Source organism: Rhineura floridana, chromosome 2 (assembly GCF_030035675.1).
Source record: "Rhineura floridana isolate rRhiFlo1 chromosome 2, rRhiFlo1.hap2, whole genome shotgun sequence".
Classification (NCBI taxonomy): Eukaryota; Metazoa; Chordata; class Lepidosauria; order Squamata; family Rhineuridae; genus Rhineura; species Rhineura floridana.
The window spans coordinates 144,824,739-144,840,828 of record NC_084481.1 but is presented as its reverse complement, the minus strand read 5'-3'; the positions used below and the strand labels follow the sequence as shown (position 1 = coordinate 144,840,828).

The 16,090-nt window shown below is 40.6% G+C and overlaps 1 protein-coding gene across 2 annotated transcripts in view; it reads left to right on the top strand.

Annotated features, from left to right (window-relative positions):
- SLC1A2 (solute carrier family 1 member 2) overlaps positions 1 to 16,090 on the top strand; it is a 144,851-nt gene that overhangs the window by 94,685 nt on the left and 34,076 nt on the right. For both annotated transcript variants that reach the window (XM_061610772.1, XM_061610771.1), the window contains exons 3-5: positions 1,367 to 1,519; positions 7,335 to 7,585; positions 15,318 to 15,480. In XM_061610772.1, coding sequence (XP_061466756.1) covers positions 1,367 to 1,519; positions 7,335 to 7,585; positions 15,318 to 15,480 — 567 coding nt within the window. The remainder of the gene's footprint in view (positions 1 to 1,366; positions 1,520 to 7,334; positions 7,586 to 15,317; positions 15,481 to 16,090) is intronic.

Below are 16,090 nucleotides of genomic sequence, written 5' to 3'. Positions count from 1 at the left end.
CCCTACCCCAAAGCTCCAAAACTAGCTTCGAAATGATAAGACAATCATGAAGGGTTATTAGGAATCGTTAGTAACTTGACTTTGTGTGACCCTCCACCTTAGATAGCTCTCTTTTGCCTTTAGGGGAAGGGCTGCAGCTTAGTGGCAGGGGATCTGCTTTCCATGCAGAACAGGCCAGGTCCAATCCCTCGCATCTCCAGGGAGAGACTGCTGTCTGAAATCTTGGAGACCTGTTGTCACAGTGTAGACAATACTGAGCTAGATGGGCCATTGGTCTGATTCAGTATAAGGCAATTTCCCATGTTCCTCAGCTCCTTTAAATATGTCCTGTTGGTTGCTATGCAACCTTCTGGTTTAACCACATTGGAAAGCTTGTGATTACTGGAGGATAGAAGGGTACAAAGATGGGATTGATAATTTTAGGAAGACACTGAATGCTGTATACCCACACAGTCAAGCAATGCAATCCTGTCTACTCAGATGCAGGCCCCATTTTGTTCAGTTTTCCAGATAAGTGTGTATAGGACTGCAGGTTTATTGTTGTTTTATCCTTTAGTACCTGGGGGGTGATTCCTCTGGAGTGAAAGATCGCAGAGGGGCAGAACCCAGCCTATTCTCTTCCCTTACTCCTATCTGAATACACATTCTATACCCTGAAAACAATAGCCTCAGAATGCATCTATGGGACTTCAGACCATGTTCACTACACTTTGGGCCAAACTAGATGGAGTTCTGTGACTGGATCTCCCAATTTCTTTTAAAAGTGGTGGCAGCACTTCCCCAAATTTGATCAGGACCAAGGTGCTGAAGATAAAGTGTTTAACCTTTCCCCCTATGCCATTTTCCTGATTTGTCTCCCTCCCCCCAAGCTGATACTTGCTCCATTTAGGAAAAATGTATGTGCCTATATATTTTTCCTAGTAGGGCAAATTGCAGCTGATTGTATGTGGTTTAGATAAGGAAAATGGTGAAGGGCAAAAAGGTTGTGAGGTCCTAATCCAATTTGCACTGCCACTGGTATCTCTAGTTTGGCAACAGTGACTGTTTTGCAGGCAAACTGAGGCAGTTAAAAAGAAGATATGGGTGGATAGATGCATGAAAGTGTTTGCACATTAGAGCGTTATATAGATTAGAATTAGCCAAAGTGGTACCCTCCAGATGTTTTGGATTACAGTTCCCATCATCCTCAGCCAACATGACCAGTGGTCAGGGATGATGGAAGCTGTAATCCACAACATTATTAGCATAATTAGTTCTGTTCCAAAATTGTGTTTTGTCATATTCTTCAGTTATATGAATAAAGACTCAATTACACACATTCTCTCCTCTTTGCCTCCATTTTATTTTATGTTTTTTGTTTATCCAGGTGTCATCCTGGGTGCATTATTTGGGGCTCTTCTTCGTATGGCAGCACCTATTAATCCTGATGTCATCATGTTGATAGCCTTCCCAGGAGACATCCTGATGAGGATGCTAAAAATGTTGATTCTTCCTTTAATTATCTCAAGTTTAATCACAGGTGAGATCTGTTATAAACTATTAGAAAGTTAATCTGTTGTGAGAGATTAAGCAGTCATGCTCGCAGTTTTTCGGAATCTAATAATAATGTGTGTATTTTCCATATTTAATGCAGTAGCATTATTCTTTCTGGGGCCCCATTCACATCTGGAGACTGACAGTGCTCATCAATGCTCAACACATTGTCACTTCTTTGGATAAAGAAGTGGGCTCCTGCTGGGAGGAAGGGTGGGATATAAATAAATAAATAAAACTCAAAGTCCACAGCTGGGTAACCAACCAAAAAAAGTCACAAAGAACCAACCAAAAAAAGTCACAAAACTGGCAAGCTTTTCCGGAACTCTTCTTCAGGAATGAAGTTCCATAAGGATCCAGGTTACAAGCCAGACTTTATTTCTCAAAAAGTGGGAAAGCAGCCATTGATTCTTAATCCCAAAATTCTAGGTGTGTAACATGATACATGTAGCACTATGGAGGGATTTACTCAGCAAAGCTGACCTCACGGTTACAACATCCAGCCTAATTTTTCTACTTTGTTGTTTTTATTTTTTTCTCATTCCATCACCCCATGTTCTGTTTAGCATCTTGCTTGAGGAGTTCTGGAAAACATGAAAGGTTGAAAACTTGAAAGCCATATTTTAGTGACTTTTTGGTTGGACCCAATAAAGGGATTACCCAACTGTGGATTTTCAAGTTTTTTCTTATGGACCAACATGGCTACCTTTGCTTTTTAACTGCTTTGGATATTTTTTTTTTCCCCAATGGACTCCTTTGCGTTTTAAAATTGTGAGACGCCAGGGAATGGTAATTGGATGAAAGGTTATTGCCTGCAGAAGCTCTTGCCATAATAAACATTAGTCTTTCAGGTGCAACTCATCACTTTGTTGTTTATATTGTACAAGACATTAACATGGACACCTTTCTGAAGTCAGCTGTGGGTGATACATGACACAGAGCTGAGATATAATTAACCTGTCTCCACAAAATTGAGATTATGTGAAGACATGATGGCCTCAGGCCTATCATCAAGAAGAAAGAACAACTCTAAAATTTGTTATTTATGCTTCTTTATTTGAAGAAACTGGGTTGAATTTAGTAGGATCATGAATTGAAACAGTAAGGCTTTAATTGGCTCCATCCATTTTTTTCCTGGGTTGAAGTCAACACAGTTGACTATAGCATAGATATGCACAGGGTGAACTGGTCTTATGAATAGCTAATGGAATAGTTCACATATAATTATTTTCAGAATATTTTGCTGTCATAATGAAGACACATTGTGTTTGAAAGACATTGGCCTGGTTCACATGTAATGCTAAACCATCTTTTAGCGCTACATGCATGAGGAGGAAGAAGTCACCACAAAAGGGCCAGCACTAGGCATGCCGTGGCCCTTGGGCACCAGCCTGCGCTGGGCCTGGCGCACTCATGCATGCACACACGCTCCACCTACCTCCCTTTCCCTTGGTGAATGCTGCCTGCGCTGTGCACGCATGCCTACCATCAACCAAGATGATTGGTGCATGTGTGCTACCTGCGTGCATCCCTGCCATCAACCAAGATGGTGGCAGGTGCATCAGCCCCTTAGGAAAACCTTGGTGGCCATCTTCGTTGATGGCAGGCTTGCGCCCACAGCGCAACCAACATTTACATCCAGGGAGAGGTAGGAGGGGCATGCAGGCAGGCGTTGTGGGCCTGCGAGCAGTAGGCACTAGCCTACTCTGGCACCAGCCCTGCACCACAAGCCTGAGGCTCACACACTCCCTCTCTTCCTCTTGTGCAGCCAGGAGGAAGGCTTTGGCAGAGTTTAGTTTCACTTTCCATGAAACCTAACTTGCAACCCAGAGATAGTAGTTTAAAGCACATTCTGGCTAATTTTCCAAGCCGCCTCATATCCTATTGAGATTAGGGTTGCCAGGTCAGAAGCATCCCAAAACCTGAGATTTGAGGGGCAGGCCTGAGGGATGCCATGGGGCAGGCTCGAGTGATGTTATGGGGCGGGCCCCAGTGATGTCATTAAGCATGATACATTAAGCATCAATCACAGTTGCTTGGAGCATACAATTAAAAACAAAAATCTGATTGGAAATTAAGATAGAAATCTTAGCTAAAAGGTGGAGTCTGGGTAGGGAACATTTAATCTAGCCTACTTGCTTTCAGCAAGTAGAGTTAAGCGCCTTCAGGCCAGGCCAGTCACCAGAAGCTCACTGTAGGGACAAAGTTGTGGAGATGTTAGATGGGAGCTTTGGGGAGTAAAGATGGATGCTCCTGAAGGCTGCAATTCTAAACACACTTACTAAGGGATTAAGCCCCATAGAACTCAACAGGACTGACTTCTAAGTAGATATAGTTTGGATTGTGCTGTTGGTAAACCTTGACTAGGGTTCTTCTGCAAAGACATCCATATCCAAGCAGGGTTGGCAACCCCTTGCCTGGAATACCCTGCCCTTATCTTTTAACGTGGCCACTCCAAACTTTCTTTACAGATTTGACCCTTTACTTCAGAAAGAGGTCTGAGAAATGAGTCAGAGTAAGAAGTATCTTTTAAAATTGTTCTTTTCAATGCACTCTTGAATGCACAGCATACCTAGAGCAGATCCACACCATTCATTTAAAGCACATTCAACACCCATTTGAAGGACATGAATCCCACCACAGAATCATGGGAACTGCGGTTTGTTAAGAGTGGTGAGAACTATAACTGTGAGGAGGAAATGACACTTCCCAGAATTCTTTAGAGGAAGTCATGCGCTTTAAATGCAAGTTGGATGTGCTTTAAACGTATTGTGTGAATCTACTTAATAAATTTTGCCTGCATGTAAATTGTTTTAATTAATTTTTCAAAATGGAAATGAGCTATAAACTGTAGTGGGTGACCATGGGCTACTCACCATCTCTCAGCCTATCTGCCCCTCAGGATGAAAACCATGGAGAACCATGACTACCCCAAGGCATACTTAAAATGTAAAGGAAGTATTGTACAACCATAGTGTGAAATTGGATACTTATAGGGATACAGCATGACAAAATTGGGCGGAAGTAACAAGTGGGGTACCACAGGGCTCGGTCCTGGACCCAGTGCTCTTTAACATTTTTATTAACGACTTGGATGAGGAGGTACAGAGCATGCTTATCAAATTTGCAGATGATATGAAATTGGGGGGGCATAGCTAATACCGTGGAAGACAGAAACAAAATTCAAAGGGACCTTGAGAGGCTGGAGCATTGGGCTGAAAACAACAGAATGAAATTCAACAGGGATAAATGCAAAGTTCTACACTTAGGAAAAAGAAACCAAATGCACAGTTATAAGATGGGGGATACTTGGCTCAGCAGTACGACATATGAGAAGGATCTTGGAATTGTCGTTGATCACAAGCTGAATATGAGCCAACAGTGTGATGTGGCTGCAAAAAAGGCAAATGCTATATTAGGCTGCATTAACAGAAGGATAGTTTCCAAATCGCATGGAGTATTAGTTCCCCTCTATTCAGCACTGGTTAGGCCTCATCTTGAGTGGTGCATCCAGTTCTGGTCTCTGCACTTCAAGAAGGATGCAGACAAACTGGAACAGGTTCAGAGGAGGGCAACAAGGATGATCAGGGGACTGGAAACAAAGCCCTATGAGGAGAGACTGAAAGAACTGGGCATGTTTAGCCTGGAGAAGAGAAGACTGAGGGGAGATATGATAGCACTGTTCAAGTACTTGAAAGGTTGCCAGACAGAGGAGGGCCGGGATCTCTTCTCGATCGTCCCAGAGTGCAGGACACGGAATAATGGGCTCAAGTTGCAAGAAGCCAGATTTCGACTGGACATCAGGAAAAACTTCCTAACTGTTAGAGCCATACGACAATGGAACCAATTACTAGAGAGGTAGTGGGCTCTCCAACACTGGAGGCATTCAAGAGGCAGCTGGACAGCCATCTGTCGGGAATGCTTTGATTTGGATTCCTGGATTGAGCAGGGGGTTGGACTTGATGGCCTTATAGGCCCCTTCCAACTCTACTATTCTATGATTCTATGAAAATATTTATATAAGCATGACTATCAAATACGTTTATTATTTATACAATCTGTAAAGATATTTATAGTGCAATCCTATGTTTGTTTACTCAGAAGCAAGTCCCAATGTATTCAATGGGGCTTACTCAACCAGGGAAAACTGTACCCTGAAGTGATAAGGAACTTGTTCTTTTAGTAAGTCTTTTAAGTTGAGACCTTATCCCAGTCTGTGTTGGAATTGCTTTTTAATATGTTTTTAAACCTTTTCCTTAAAAATGTTTTTAAAAATGTTTTGTTTTAATATATTTTAAAGTCTGTTTTTATTATTTTTAAAGCGTTTTGAGTGTTTTTGTTTGCCACCCTGGGCTCCTACTGGGAGGAAGTGCGGGATATAAATCAAATAATAAATAAATAAATAAATAAAAATAAACTTCATTGACCCAACCCAAAATTTGGAATCATGCCACTTTAAGATGTTTTCCAACTGTTTATACTTTTTATGGTTATTGGTTTTTAAAGTGATTAATTTCTTATTGTGAGCTGCCTTGGTTTCCAATCACCAACCCTACACACACACATATATATGCAGGTGTAAAAACACACCCCATATTTTATTGTCAAACCAGTTGGTCATTGAGGAAAATTTTTAAAAAAAATCAGTATTAGTTTCCTACATAATAAAAACTGTGATAAACCCTGCCTAATTTCTTTAAAAATAGGGTTGGAGGGGGAGAGAAAGATTTACAACACAAACACAAGTCTGCGCTATGTTTACTCAAAAGTCCCATTAATTTACAGCACAATCCTAACCATGTCTACTCAAAAGTAAGTCCTAATGGAGTTCAATGGGGTTTACTCCAGGTACATGGGATTAGAATTGCTTTACTCCCAGAAAAGCAGATATTGGATTAAATACTTTCATATTTCATAGCCCAGGGTCTGACTCTTGGACAGAAGAGAAAAAACAACGTTAAGCCATATTACTTACGCAAACTGCAAAAATCTTAAAGCCACCATTTTCTGATGTTGAAATTAAGCCTAGGCATGCCTGGATCAACAAGTCACAACCCTGACTTCATTGGCTACAATCCTGAAAGGGCGGGGTTACAGCCAGAGCTTTGAAAAGTTACTTTTTTAAACTACAACTCCCATCAGCCCCAGCCAGCATGGCCACTGGATTGGGCTGATGGGAGTTGTAGCTAGAGCAAGGAATTGTTCTAAAGATCTGTAAAAAACAGTCGCGGGGTGGTGGTTGATGTTTTTGGTGTATATCTCAGGAACCAGACCACCTAGAAACTTATTTTTTAAAAAAATTGAAGCTGAGAGTCCGGAGATTAAGGGGTGCTAGCCGGAGAGCCGGAGGGGACCTCGAAAAAACGGAGACTCTGGCTGAAAACCAGAAACCTGGTAACTCTAATTGAGATTGACTTGTTTAGAAACTGAGTAGAGTTTTGATCTCTGGTTCTTACATAAAAGCAAGCTTATCTGGGACTAATTCCCATTGAATATATTGGACTTCTGGGCAAACATAAATATGATTCAGCTATTCCTCTGAGAGAACTACAGTTCACTGTGGAAACCAATAGCTATTAATCTAGTTTAAGCGTTTGGCACGGAGGGTATTTCAGCACCGTGTGAGAAGTCTAATGATTATAAAATTAATTGTTAAAACCCTGACCAATAAAAATAGATAAATCCATCAGCCAAGGGGAATATTAATTTTATAAATATTAAGCATAACAACCATTCTTGTCTGTAAGACTTATTGAGACAACCAATTGTCTGTTAACTCATCCCAATGCATTTTTATGCAGGTCTGTCTGGCTTGGATGCTAAGGCTAGTGGTCGATTAGGAACAAGAGCTATGGTTTACTATATGTCCACAACGATCATTGCTGCTATATTGGGAGTTATTCTGGTCTTAGCCATTCATCCAGGCAATCCAAAGCTCAAGAAGCAGCTGGGAGAAGGAAAGAAGAACGATGAAGTGTCCAGTCTTGATGCTTTTTTGGATCTTATCCGAAACTTGTTCCCCGAAAACCTTGTACAAGCATGCTTTCAGCAGGTGAATGACAACTCTTTGCCTTCCTGTATATAAAAACCATGACATTAAGAAACAACTGAAGAAACTAAAACTTGTTTTGTTGCTATAAAAAGCCAAATAGCAGTGTTTCTGCTGTGTTCCTCATTCTTTGGTATGCTCAATTTTGCAGAAACATCCATTTTAGTTTTTTTTTCTTTTGTTTTGCTTCATTTTTGATGAAATCATCCTTCCGTTTTCTCATTCCTTTTTTATATGTCTTCAACGTATGTTTTGTTTCCCTGGAGCTTTGAAAAACCCTCTGTGTTGGTGGGTGGGTAGAGGGTTTGCATGGCTCTGTCAGAGTTGTGATCAGAGTCTAGGATTTGGACAAAAAAGAACAGAAATAGTTTTGATTTCCATGCTGTTTGCTTAGCTCTTCAACAAAATATTTTCTGTTAATGAACATGCAGATTTTGGCCCAAAAATGATTATGAAAATGTTCTAATTAAGATCTGTTAGGCTGAAGGTGCTTAGCTGCAATTGAATCCTAGGCTGGCCCTACCATTAAGCAGAGTGAGGCAGCCCATTTTGGGCATCATGAAAGTGCAGCCAAACTGCCAGTGATTTAATTTATTATTACTGTGTTTTTGCCAACAAGATGGGTTTTCTGCCTTAAATGTCAAAATAACTTTATAGACCTGGGGTACTATGCACCATTAGTTTTGGGGGGGGGGCAGTTGTTTCTGTACCTCAGATAGCAAAATATCTTCAGCTGTCCTTGACTGGACCATGCTGTATATTTTATTTCACCAATAATTTATTTTTAATATATTTTAGTTATCAGACCAGGGGATATATCACTATTTTTACTAAAATATTTGTAAACATTAACATCGGAAACATTAAGGCTGTTTATTTTCTTCAGCACAGTACTCTGAGGATCTATGAACAATGCTACTGAGGATGCCATAAAAGAAAAGTGCCAAGAACGGTCAGAGTCATTGGCATTGAGCAAACCTTGGGTGGGTTTCCCCTCCTACTTAGGACAGAGACATATCACTGGATGAGAGGCGGTGAGGGAAGAAAGTTTTCCAGTGGTTGCCTGTTCTGCTCCTACTCATGAATAAACATATCAGGCCTTAGTCATATTTCATTGGAAAAGTATATGAAGATGACTTTTTAAGGAATGTATGAATAGCCTCCATGTTTGTACTTCCTGCTCTACAGATATATGTGGGCTATTTTTCCCCCTGAAGCTAAGTTATTTGGCAGTTACAGGGACTATTTTTTTGGTTAAATGAACCAAGCAAGTTCCATTGCCAAAATCTTTCTCAAATATTCCTAAAAAGAATTACTTAAAGGTTTTTAAGTGCTATGTTATCTGCAGTCATAGTTCTAGGCACTACCGTGTGGCTGGAGAAGAGAGGAAGGACAGGGCCACATAGGAAGAAGTGTAAAGTGCCACAGAACTCAGCTAGCAGTATTTTTCTCTCAGCCTTTCAGCCACACACACTAAAGCCTGATGCTAAACTCCATTTACCAAGAAGCGAGGTTCAAATTATATTGGGACTAACTTCCAAGTAAGCATGCTTAGAATTGTAATCAAATTTAAAAACACTCTTTTACAAAGAGCATGCTTATTCACAGCATCCTCAAAAGAAGAGTCACATGGATAGAGGCAGCATGTTCCCAAAATTAGAACAGTGTGTATTAGACTGACCTCTCCCTTTCTAGTTACTGTATTTTGCCAGAAGTGTATTTAGCCCCCTTGACAGGTAGAAAGCTGAAGAATGGGATAATAGGCTGAATGGGAAGGAAGCAAAGAACCAACTTACATTAGCACCGTCACCCTTTTTATATTTCTCCTGGTGTTTGTAAGATTGAAAGGCATGCTTATTCACAGTATCATCAAAAGAAGAGTCACATGGGTAGACAGTATGTTCCAAAAAGCAGAACAACGTGTGTTCTATTAAACTGGTCTCTCCTTTTCCAGTTAGTTGTGCTTAACAGGATGTGGGAATTGGCCCCTTGACTTGTAGAAAGCTGAAGGACAGGATAATGGGCTGATGGGGAACTAAGCTACTAACTTCTTATATTAGCACTCTCACACCTTTTATAACTCTCTTGGTGTTTATCATGTTAATGCCTTCTGGCCATCAGTTCATTTCAATTACTTCACTGTTTTTCAGCTTTCTCACTATTGATGCTTAACCTAGTGCTACATATTGCCTTTTATTGTAGCCTTGCATTTGATACAGGAGTGAAATTAGGATATGGAAAGCAGTTGTGATCAGGGCTTGTGAGTGACTGTGGACAGATACTGGCTGGCTGAATTTTGTCCACACCCAGTGAAAATCTGAAATGGTCTCAAATTCATGTGCTTCAGTGCCAAAACTAACAGTGCAAACCTATACATGTCCCATATGCTTTGTCAGAAATAACCGCACAGTATTAACCATTTCCACTCTGAAGTAACTCCTTTTGAATACAATGGTGCTTACTCCCAGGTAAATGTAGTTGGAACTGCAGCCTAACAGGGCAATCCAAATTCCCTGGTGCTGGGCTGAAGTGGTGGTGGTAATTGGGTGGAGGTTTCCCTATAGCCATCCTGATGGCCTCCACTGACCTCTGCCTGCCAAATGACACCAGTGGAGATTCCCCTTCTGCAGGTGAAAGTGCCATTGGGGGGTTCCTTGACAGTGCAAAGTCCCAAAATTGTGACACTTCTATGTGCACTTTCAGTGGGCAGAAAGGGGAGGTCTGCACCAGCAGAGTTATGCTGATGGGGTATTTTGGGGTATTCAAGGAGTAGGGAGGGACTGAGCCAGCCCAGGATTCACTGCTGTCATGTGATGGCCCTGGGCCAGATTGCTGCAGCATCTCTGGGCTGGTGCAGCCTGGTGCAGATGTCTGCCTGCCTCCCCACCTTCTGCCTCAGCTGATGTGCTCAGCAGGGCTGTGGATGTGATTGTGGCTGCACCACTCTCCATTACGCTCCACCAGATAGTGACCAGGGTTAGGGTTTTTAATGTAGTTTACTCCCAGGTCAGTGTGTATAGGATGGCAGCTTTAAGCAAGTGACACTGCAACAACTCAAAAGTTGCATTTTGATCTCTTTTTAACTCCAGAATTGAAGTTTTATAAAGCAGTGAATCCCTCACCACGCACACTGCCTTCTGAACACCACGCATACTGTCTTCTGAACCTCCCTACAATAGATATACACACTTGTTTCACTTCTTTATATCTTCTGGGCATGTGCATTTGGAAATCTATACAAACACATCTTCTGTATGTAAAGGTTTAATCTGCTGATGTGTACAATAGTATCTTTACATAAGGAAAAGGCTTCATGTCTTATCTTGCAAAGAGATTACACTCAACTTGGTGGCCTACACAGACCCTTAAATGACATTTACACTCTTATTCTTAGATTATGTGATAGCTTTCATTTATCACACTAGCTTTCATACTGGTGTCTGGAGAATCCTGGAGTTTCTTGGAAGCTTACTGGTGTTCCCCAATGAGCAAAAACAACTTCCTTGCATTACCAGTTCACCTGAAGGGACAGTGATGTTCAGTATGCTTCAGGACTTAATAGGAACTGTGTGTCACTCTATAACACTTTGAAGAATCTTCTGCAATTCTTACCTGTTAATGTGAAAAGCTCCTTGAAGCTCAAAAAGTTGAGAGTCAGTGCTTTAGAAAAACGCAAGAATAATATCACTTGGCTCCTACAGTTAGGCATAACTGTCACCAGTGGCAGTCAGTGAGGTGGTTTGCTGGGGGAAAACTGTTGCTGGCAACTGCAAAGCAATAGAGGGAGAAACGGAATTTCCACTTTTGCTTTTTGGCACCAGGAGATAATGGTGGAGGCAAGGGATGGCCTGAGCCAGCCCTAGACCTTCACCTGCTTGAGAGAGCAGCAAATGCCCCCCCCCCAAGTTGGGTTGCATAATATCCTTGATTAAGATATTTTGCCATTTGAGGCAGAGTGTTCTACAAGCATTTCTCCTTCCCTGGCAGTAAAAATACAATAATAAAAAATGAATAATTAATCATTTGCTGCCGTTTCATGATACCCAATTTTGGCTTCTGGCGGCAGCTGCTTACTCCGCCTAATGCTAGGGCCAGAGTGCATAACTGCTGAGTGGATAATCGCTTGGATGTGTGCAGGCTGCTGTGCACTTGTATATTGATGGCTGTGGGACCTCCCACCTCGATCACTGCCTCACCGTGCCTACAGGCAAGGTACTAGTGCAACTGCTAATATTTCACTCTGGGACTGTTCAGCTTTATGCACTACCTCTCTTTCAACCACTTATGCAACAACGCCAACTCTCAAACCTCTTGAACTAACATTGTGTTGGATCCCACCGATGAAATTTATGCTTACAAGGAACTCAATAGAAGCCACATTCTCATTGATCTTTATCACTTTCCTAATATGGATACTGTGTAATCAAATAGCAAAGTACTATTAGGGGAAGGGCTGTACCTCAGTGGTAGAACATCTGCTTTGCAAGCAGGTCCCAGGTTCAATTTCCAGCAGTTCCCTGTCTCAAATCTTGGAGAGCTGCTGCCTGTCAGTATAGACATTACTGAGCTAAATGGACCAATAACCTGACTTGATATAAGGCAGCGTCCTATGTTCCTAAAGGCAGGAATTCAGCTTCTCTATTTCCACAATAGGGTAAATATCTTGACTTGCAAACAAACCAATCTGCACAGCTTGCAAGGGGGTTCGTTTTCAAAGAATATTTCTTTGCTTTGACATAATGCTTTCTTCCAACTCCAGTGACTTTAACAGGTGCAGGATAGTGAGGAATTCAGCACAACGTTTTTGGCATAAATATATAGCAAGAGAAATTTCAAGCTGGACTTTTTTTATTAAGATCAGCATTTGCTCATGTCCTGCTTGTGGGTTTCCTATACGTATCTGGTTGGCTGCTCAAACAGGATGTGGAACTAGGGGATCCTTTGGTTTGATCCAGCAGCAGGGTTCTTCTTAAGTTCAATAAGCATTTAACACTACGCCTAGTTTTGCCCTGAGTATCAAATTGAACGGATTGACTGACATTTGACAAGGAGGCAAAATGCATGAATTACTGAAATTTCAAGCTGTTTATCAAGACTTTTAAGTCACTTTTAAGACTGAGGGCCTATTCAAGTCAGTGTATAGTAGTTATAGAAATAAACCTAAATTGCATTGACTTTCAGACATTCCTGCACTTTCTGAGCCAGTCGTAGCCACTTGCAACCATAGACTTTTATTATGGTTCCTCGTGGTATATACCAGAAATAAAATTCAGCATGCGGTGGGTATGCATGACTGACAGACTCAACATGTACTAGAACAGGTGGAAGTAAGTGTGGCTTAAGCTTTTCCCACGGCAGCATACACCGACTTGGCTATGAGAATTAACTTTGACTGACAGTCACTAATAATGACAGGCCTGGTCTCACTGAGGCTGCCAAAACTCCATAATTTTGCTTTGTTTTCAGTAAAATCTTCAGCAACAAACCCTCAGTAATAGCGAATTCCTGTTCCCAGAGTCCTTATAATGTTTAAAAGATGACAAAATTCTCAGGATAATAATCAACTCAGTAAAAATATATAGGAATTTTGGCCTGCTTCAGAACTTCCGGTGAGGCTCCCAGTGATTGTGACTGCTATTGCTTGCTGCATTTCAATGCCACACATTTTTGCAGAGGGCTCAAACAGATTTTTTTTAATTAAAAGGATCTGAATGTAGTAAAATAGATAGCATCACCTGCATTATTTCCTTTATCACTCATCATGTAGTTATGACTCCCAGTTTAGGAAAAAGAGGAAATATAACTAATAACTAATGTTGCTAACTTTGCTGTGTAACTAAATTGTGCAATGAATTCTTTATTTTGATTTTATTGAATAGACTGCCTGTGTGATTTCAGAGAGACTAGATCAATTTTGCACTGACCCATTAACAAGTATTTACTATCGACTTTAATAGTCTTGCATTCTCACTGCATATTAAGAAGGGACACAAAGTGTTCTTTTTAAAAAGGGCTGGTAATTTGTTTGGAATATCCACTGGATTCAGAAATTCTAAACCTTTCAAGTCATCCCTATGAATGGACTTTGTAGATCATCGATTGTATTCAACACAGTTCTAAGGCTAAGGTGCACAGATTTTTCCTTGTGTGATAGAACAATCTTTCCCTGTCTTCCCCTCACATGGCCCCTAAATTTGTGGACAGTGTTGGGTGTGAGCAGATTTGGAGACAGTGTGGGGTGTGTGCGGGGAGGAAGAGGGGGGAAATTCCATTGTGCTACTGCTAATCCTTGCACTAGTGCAAAAAGTTAGTTGAATACTGCCCCATGGGTTTATTCAGCCTTCATCCTGATTTTCTTGCACCACGTTTACCCAGTGGCTAGACTATGTTCTGATTTGTTCTGATTTGTTTATGGAGTCGTTAAATGATAATGAGCATTAATCCTAATTTGCTTTTGGGGTGTTTGTTTTCCCATTAATCATTAGTTCATTCCACACTTTTCAATGCATTTCTCTATCACTTTACGAACCACAAAAAAATCTGTTGGTGTTTTTAAAAAGAAAAACAAACTAGTGTTTTGCCAGGACAATATAATGCTTTAATTCACTTTAATTTCACAAACCTAAAGCTCTGGTTTGCACTTGAATCTCTCCCAATAAATAGTGACAGACTGGAGGCTACAATGTTTTTTTAAAAAAAAATAAAGTAAAGGGAACCCTCAGTTATGGGCCAGCCTATAGATAGCATGCATACATAAATAAATATTTGTGGGAGCAATTGCACCTGCACTTGGATTTGCTCCCACATAATTCCTACCTAATTTGGGTTGAGCTGTTGTTTTCTTATAGAGATGTTTTCCCAAGTGTGGTTTTTAGGAAGGATTAGAGATGTTTTGTTCCACTTTCTAATGCCAGTATTGGATTAATGCACCAATCCATAGATTTTGATTCAGAGCAGGAAGGCACATGCACGCTACTGTTAAAGTTCAAGGCCTCACTGCCCAGGTTCCCTCCCAAGAGACCACCCAGAGAGGAGCAGATGATGAAAGCAGTAGCATACAGGTCCAGCATTAGCATCTAGACCTGCAGGAGCATGCTGGGACTGACAGTGGTCACCACAACAGCATCCTTTCTGTTTTCTCTTTTTTTAAAAAAAACAAAACATTTTATAGTTGAGGAGGAGGCAGCAACCAGACATGTACATGGTAACAGATGCTCATTTTATTATTTTTACTTTAGAAATATATTATCCCTTTTCTACAACAAAATGACACTTATTTTTGACTACATATGTTTACCATCAGAGCAGCAGAAGCAAAATTCATTTTTTCCCCTGTAGTCATGATGGTGGTATTTAAATGAGTTGGGAAACTGTACATGCTCAGTGTTTCTTTTTTTAATTAGGGTTGGCAAACTGCTTTTTGTTGGGTTTTTGCTCTAACATAATCAACAAGCAAAAGATGTTGTAAAGCATGGATGGAATGGAGACAGGGGAGAAGAGAAATGTTGATTGTTTACTTCACAACTGAAGTAAGAAACAGGGCTATCTCAAGGTGGGGGGGGCGGGGACTGTAAGACGAGGGACTGAATTTACCTACTTGCACCACTGATTTGCAGGGGCAGATGCCAGAATAAATTTAGAAGAGGAGGTCAAGCTCAAATGTGGAGAAAGACTGACTTTTGTAGTAAGCCATGCTCTAATTGCATTTTGCAGTCCTGTACATTGATTCTTTCAGATTCAAACAGTCACCAAGAAAGTGATTGCTCCTCAAGCGACTGAAGAACCAGCCAATGTTACAGACTCCATCTATGCCATGATGAATGAAACAGAAGTCACTCCAGAACCTCAGCTGATCATTAAGAAGGGCCTCGAATTTAAGGATGGTATGAATGTCTTAGGTATGGGAACAGTTTTAGTGTTCAAATATGTTTTTATCATGTTTTATAATGTTATTACATATATTGTAAATTACATTGAGACTTTTTAAAATTTAAAGTACAGTATAAAGCAATATTAAAGTTTAATAAATCAAATCAAATGGCACATATGTGTATGTGTGTGTGTGTATATATATATATATATATAATTTTATCTTAATAATAATCTTCTATACCAGTGGCCCACAAGCTTCATTCAGGCGGTCCGTGACATACTCACGTTAAATATTCATGTTGATTTTAACTTAATTGTAATACAATATATAAGAAATAAAAGAATTAAAAATCATACAGCATCTAGCACAGTGCATAACAATTGCTGCAACAGGCAGAAAAATCATTAAGTAGTCCACCAGGATCCTCAGCAATTTTCAGGTGGTTCAAGACTGCTCAGATAGGCACCAATAATCAGGAAAGCACAATGAAAAGGGTGTGTGGAGGGGCCCTGAGCATGCCACAAATTGCAGTGGAGAGCAGAGGGTTGGGCATTCATCCAAGGGAAGTTCAATCACTTAGCTGATTTTAAAAGTTATTTAATAGGATTGTAGATATGCATTTGTGTATGCATTTT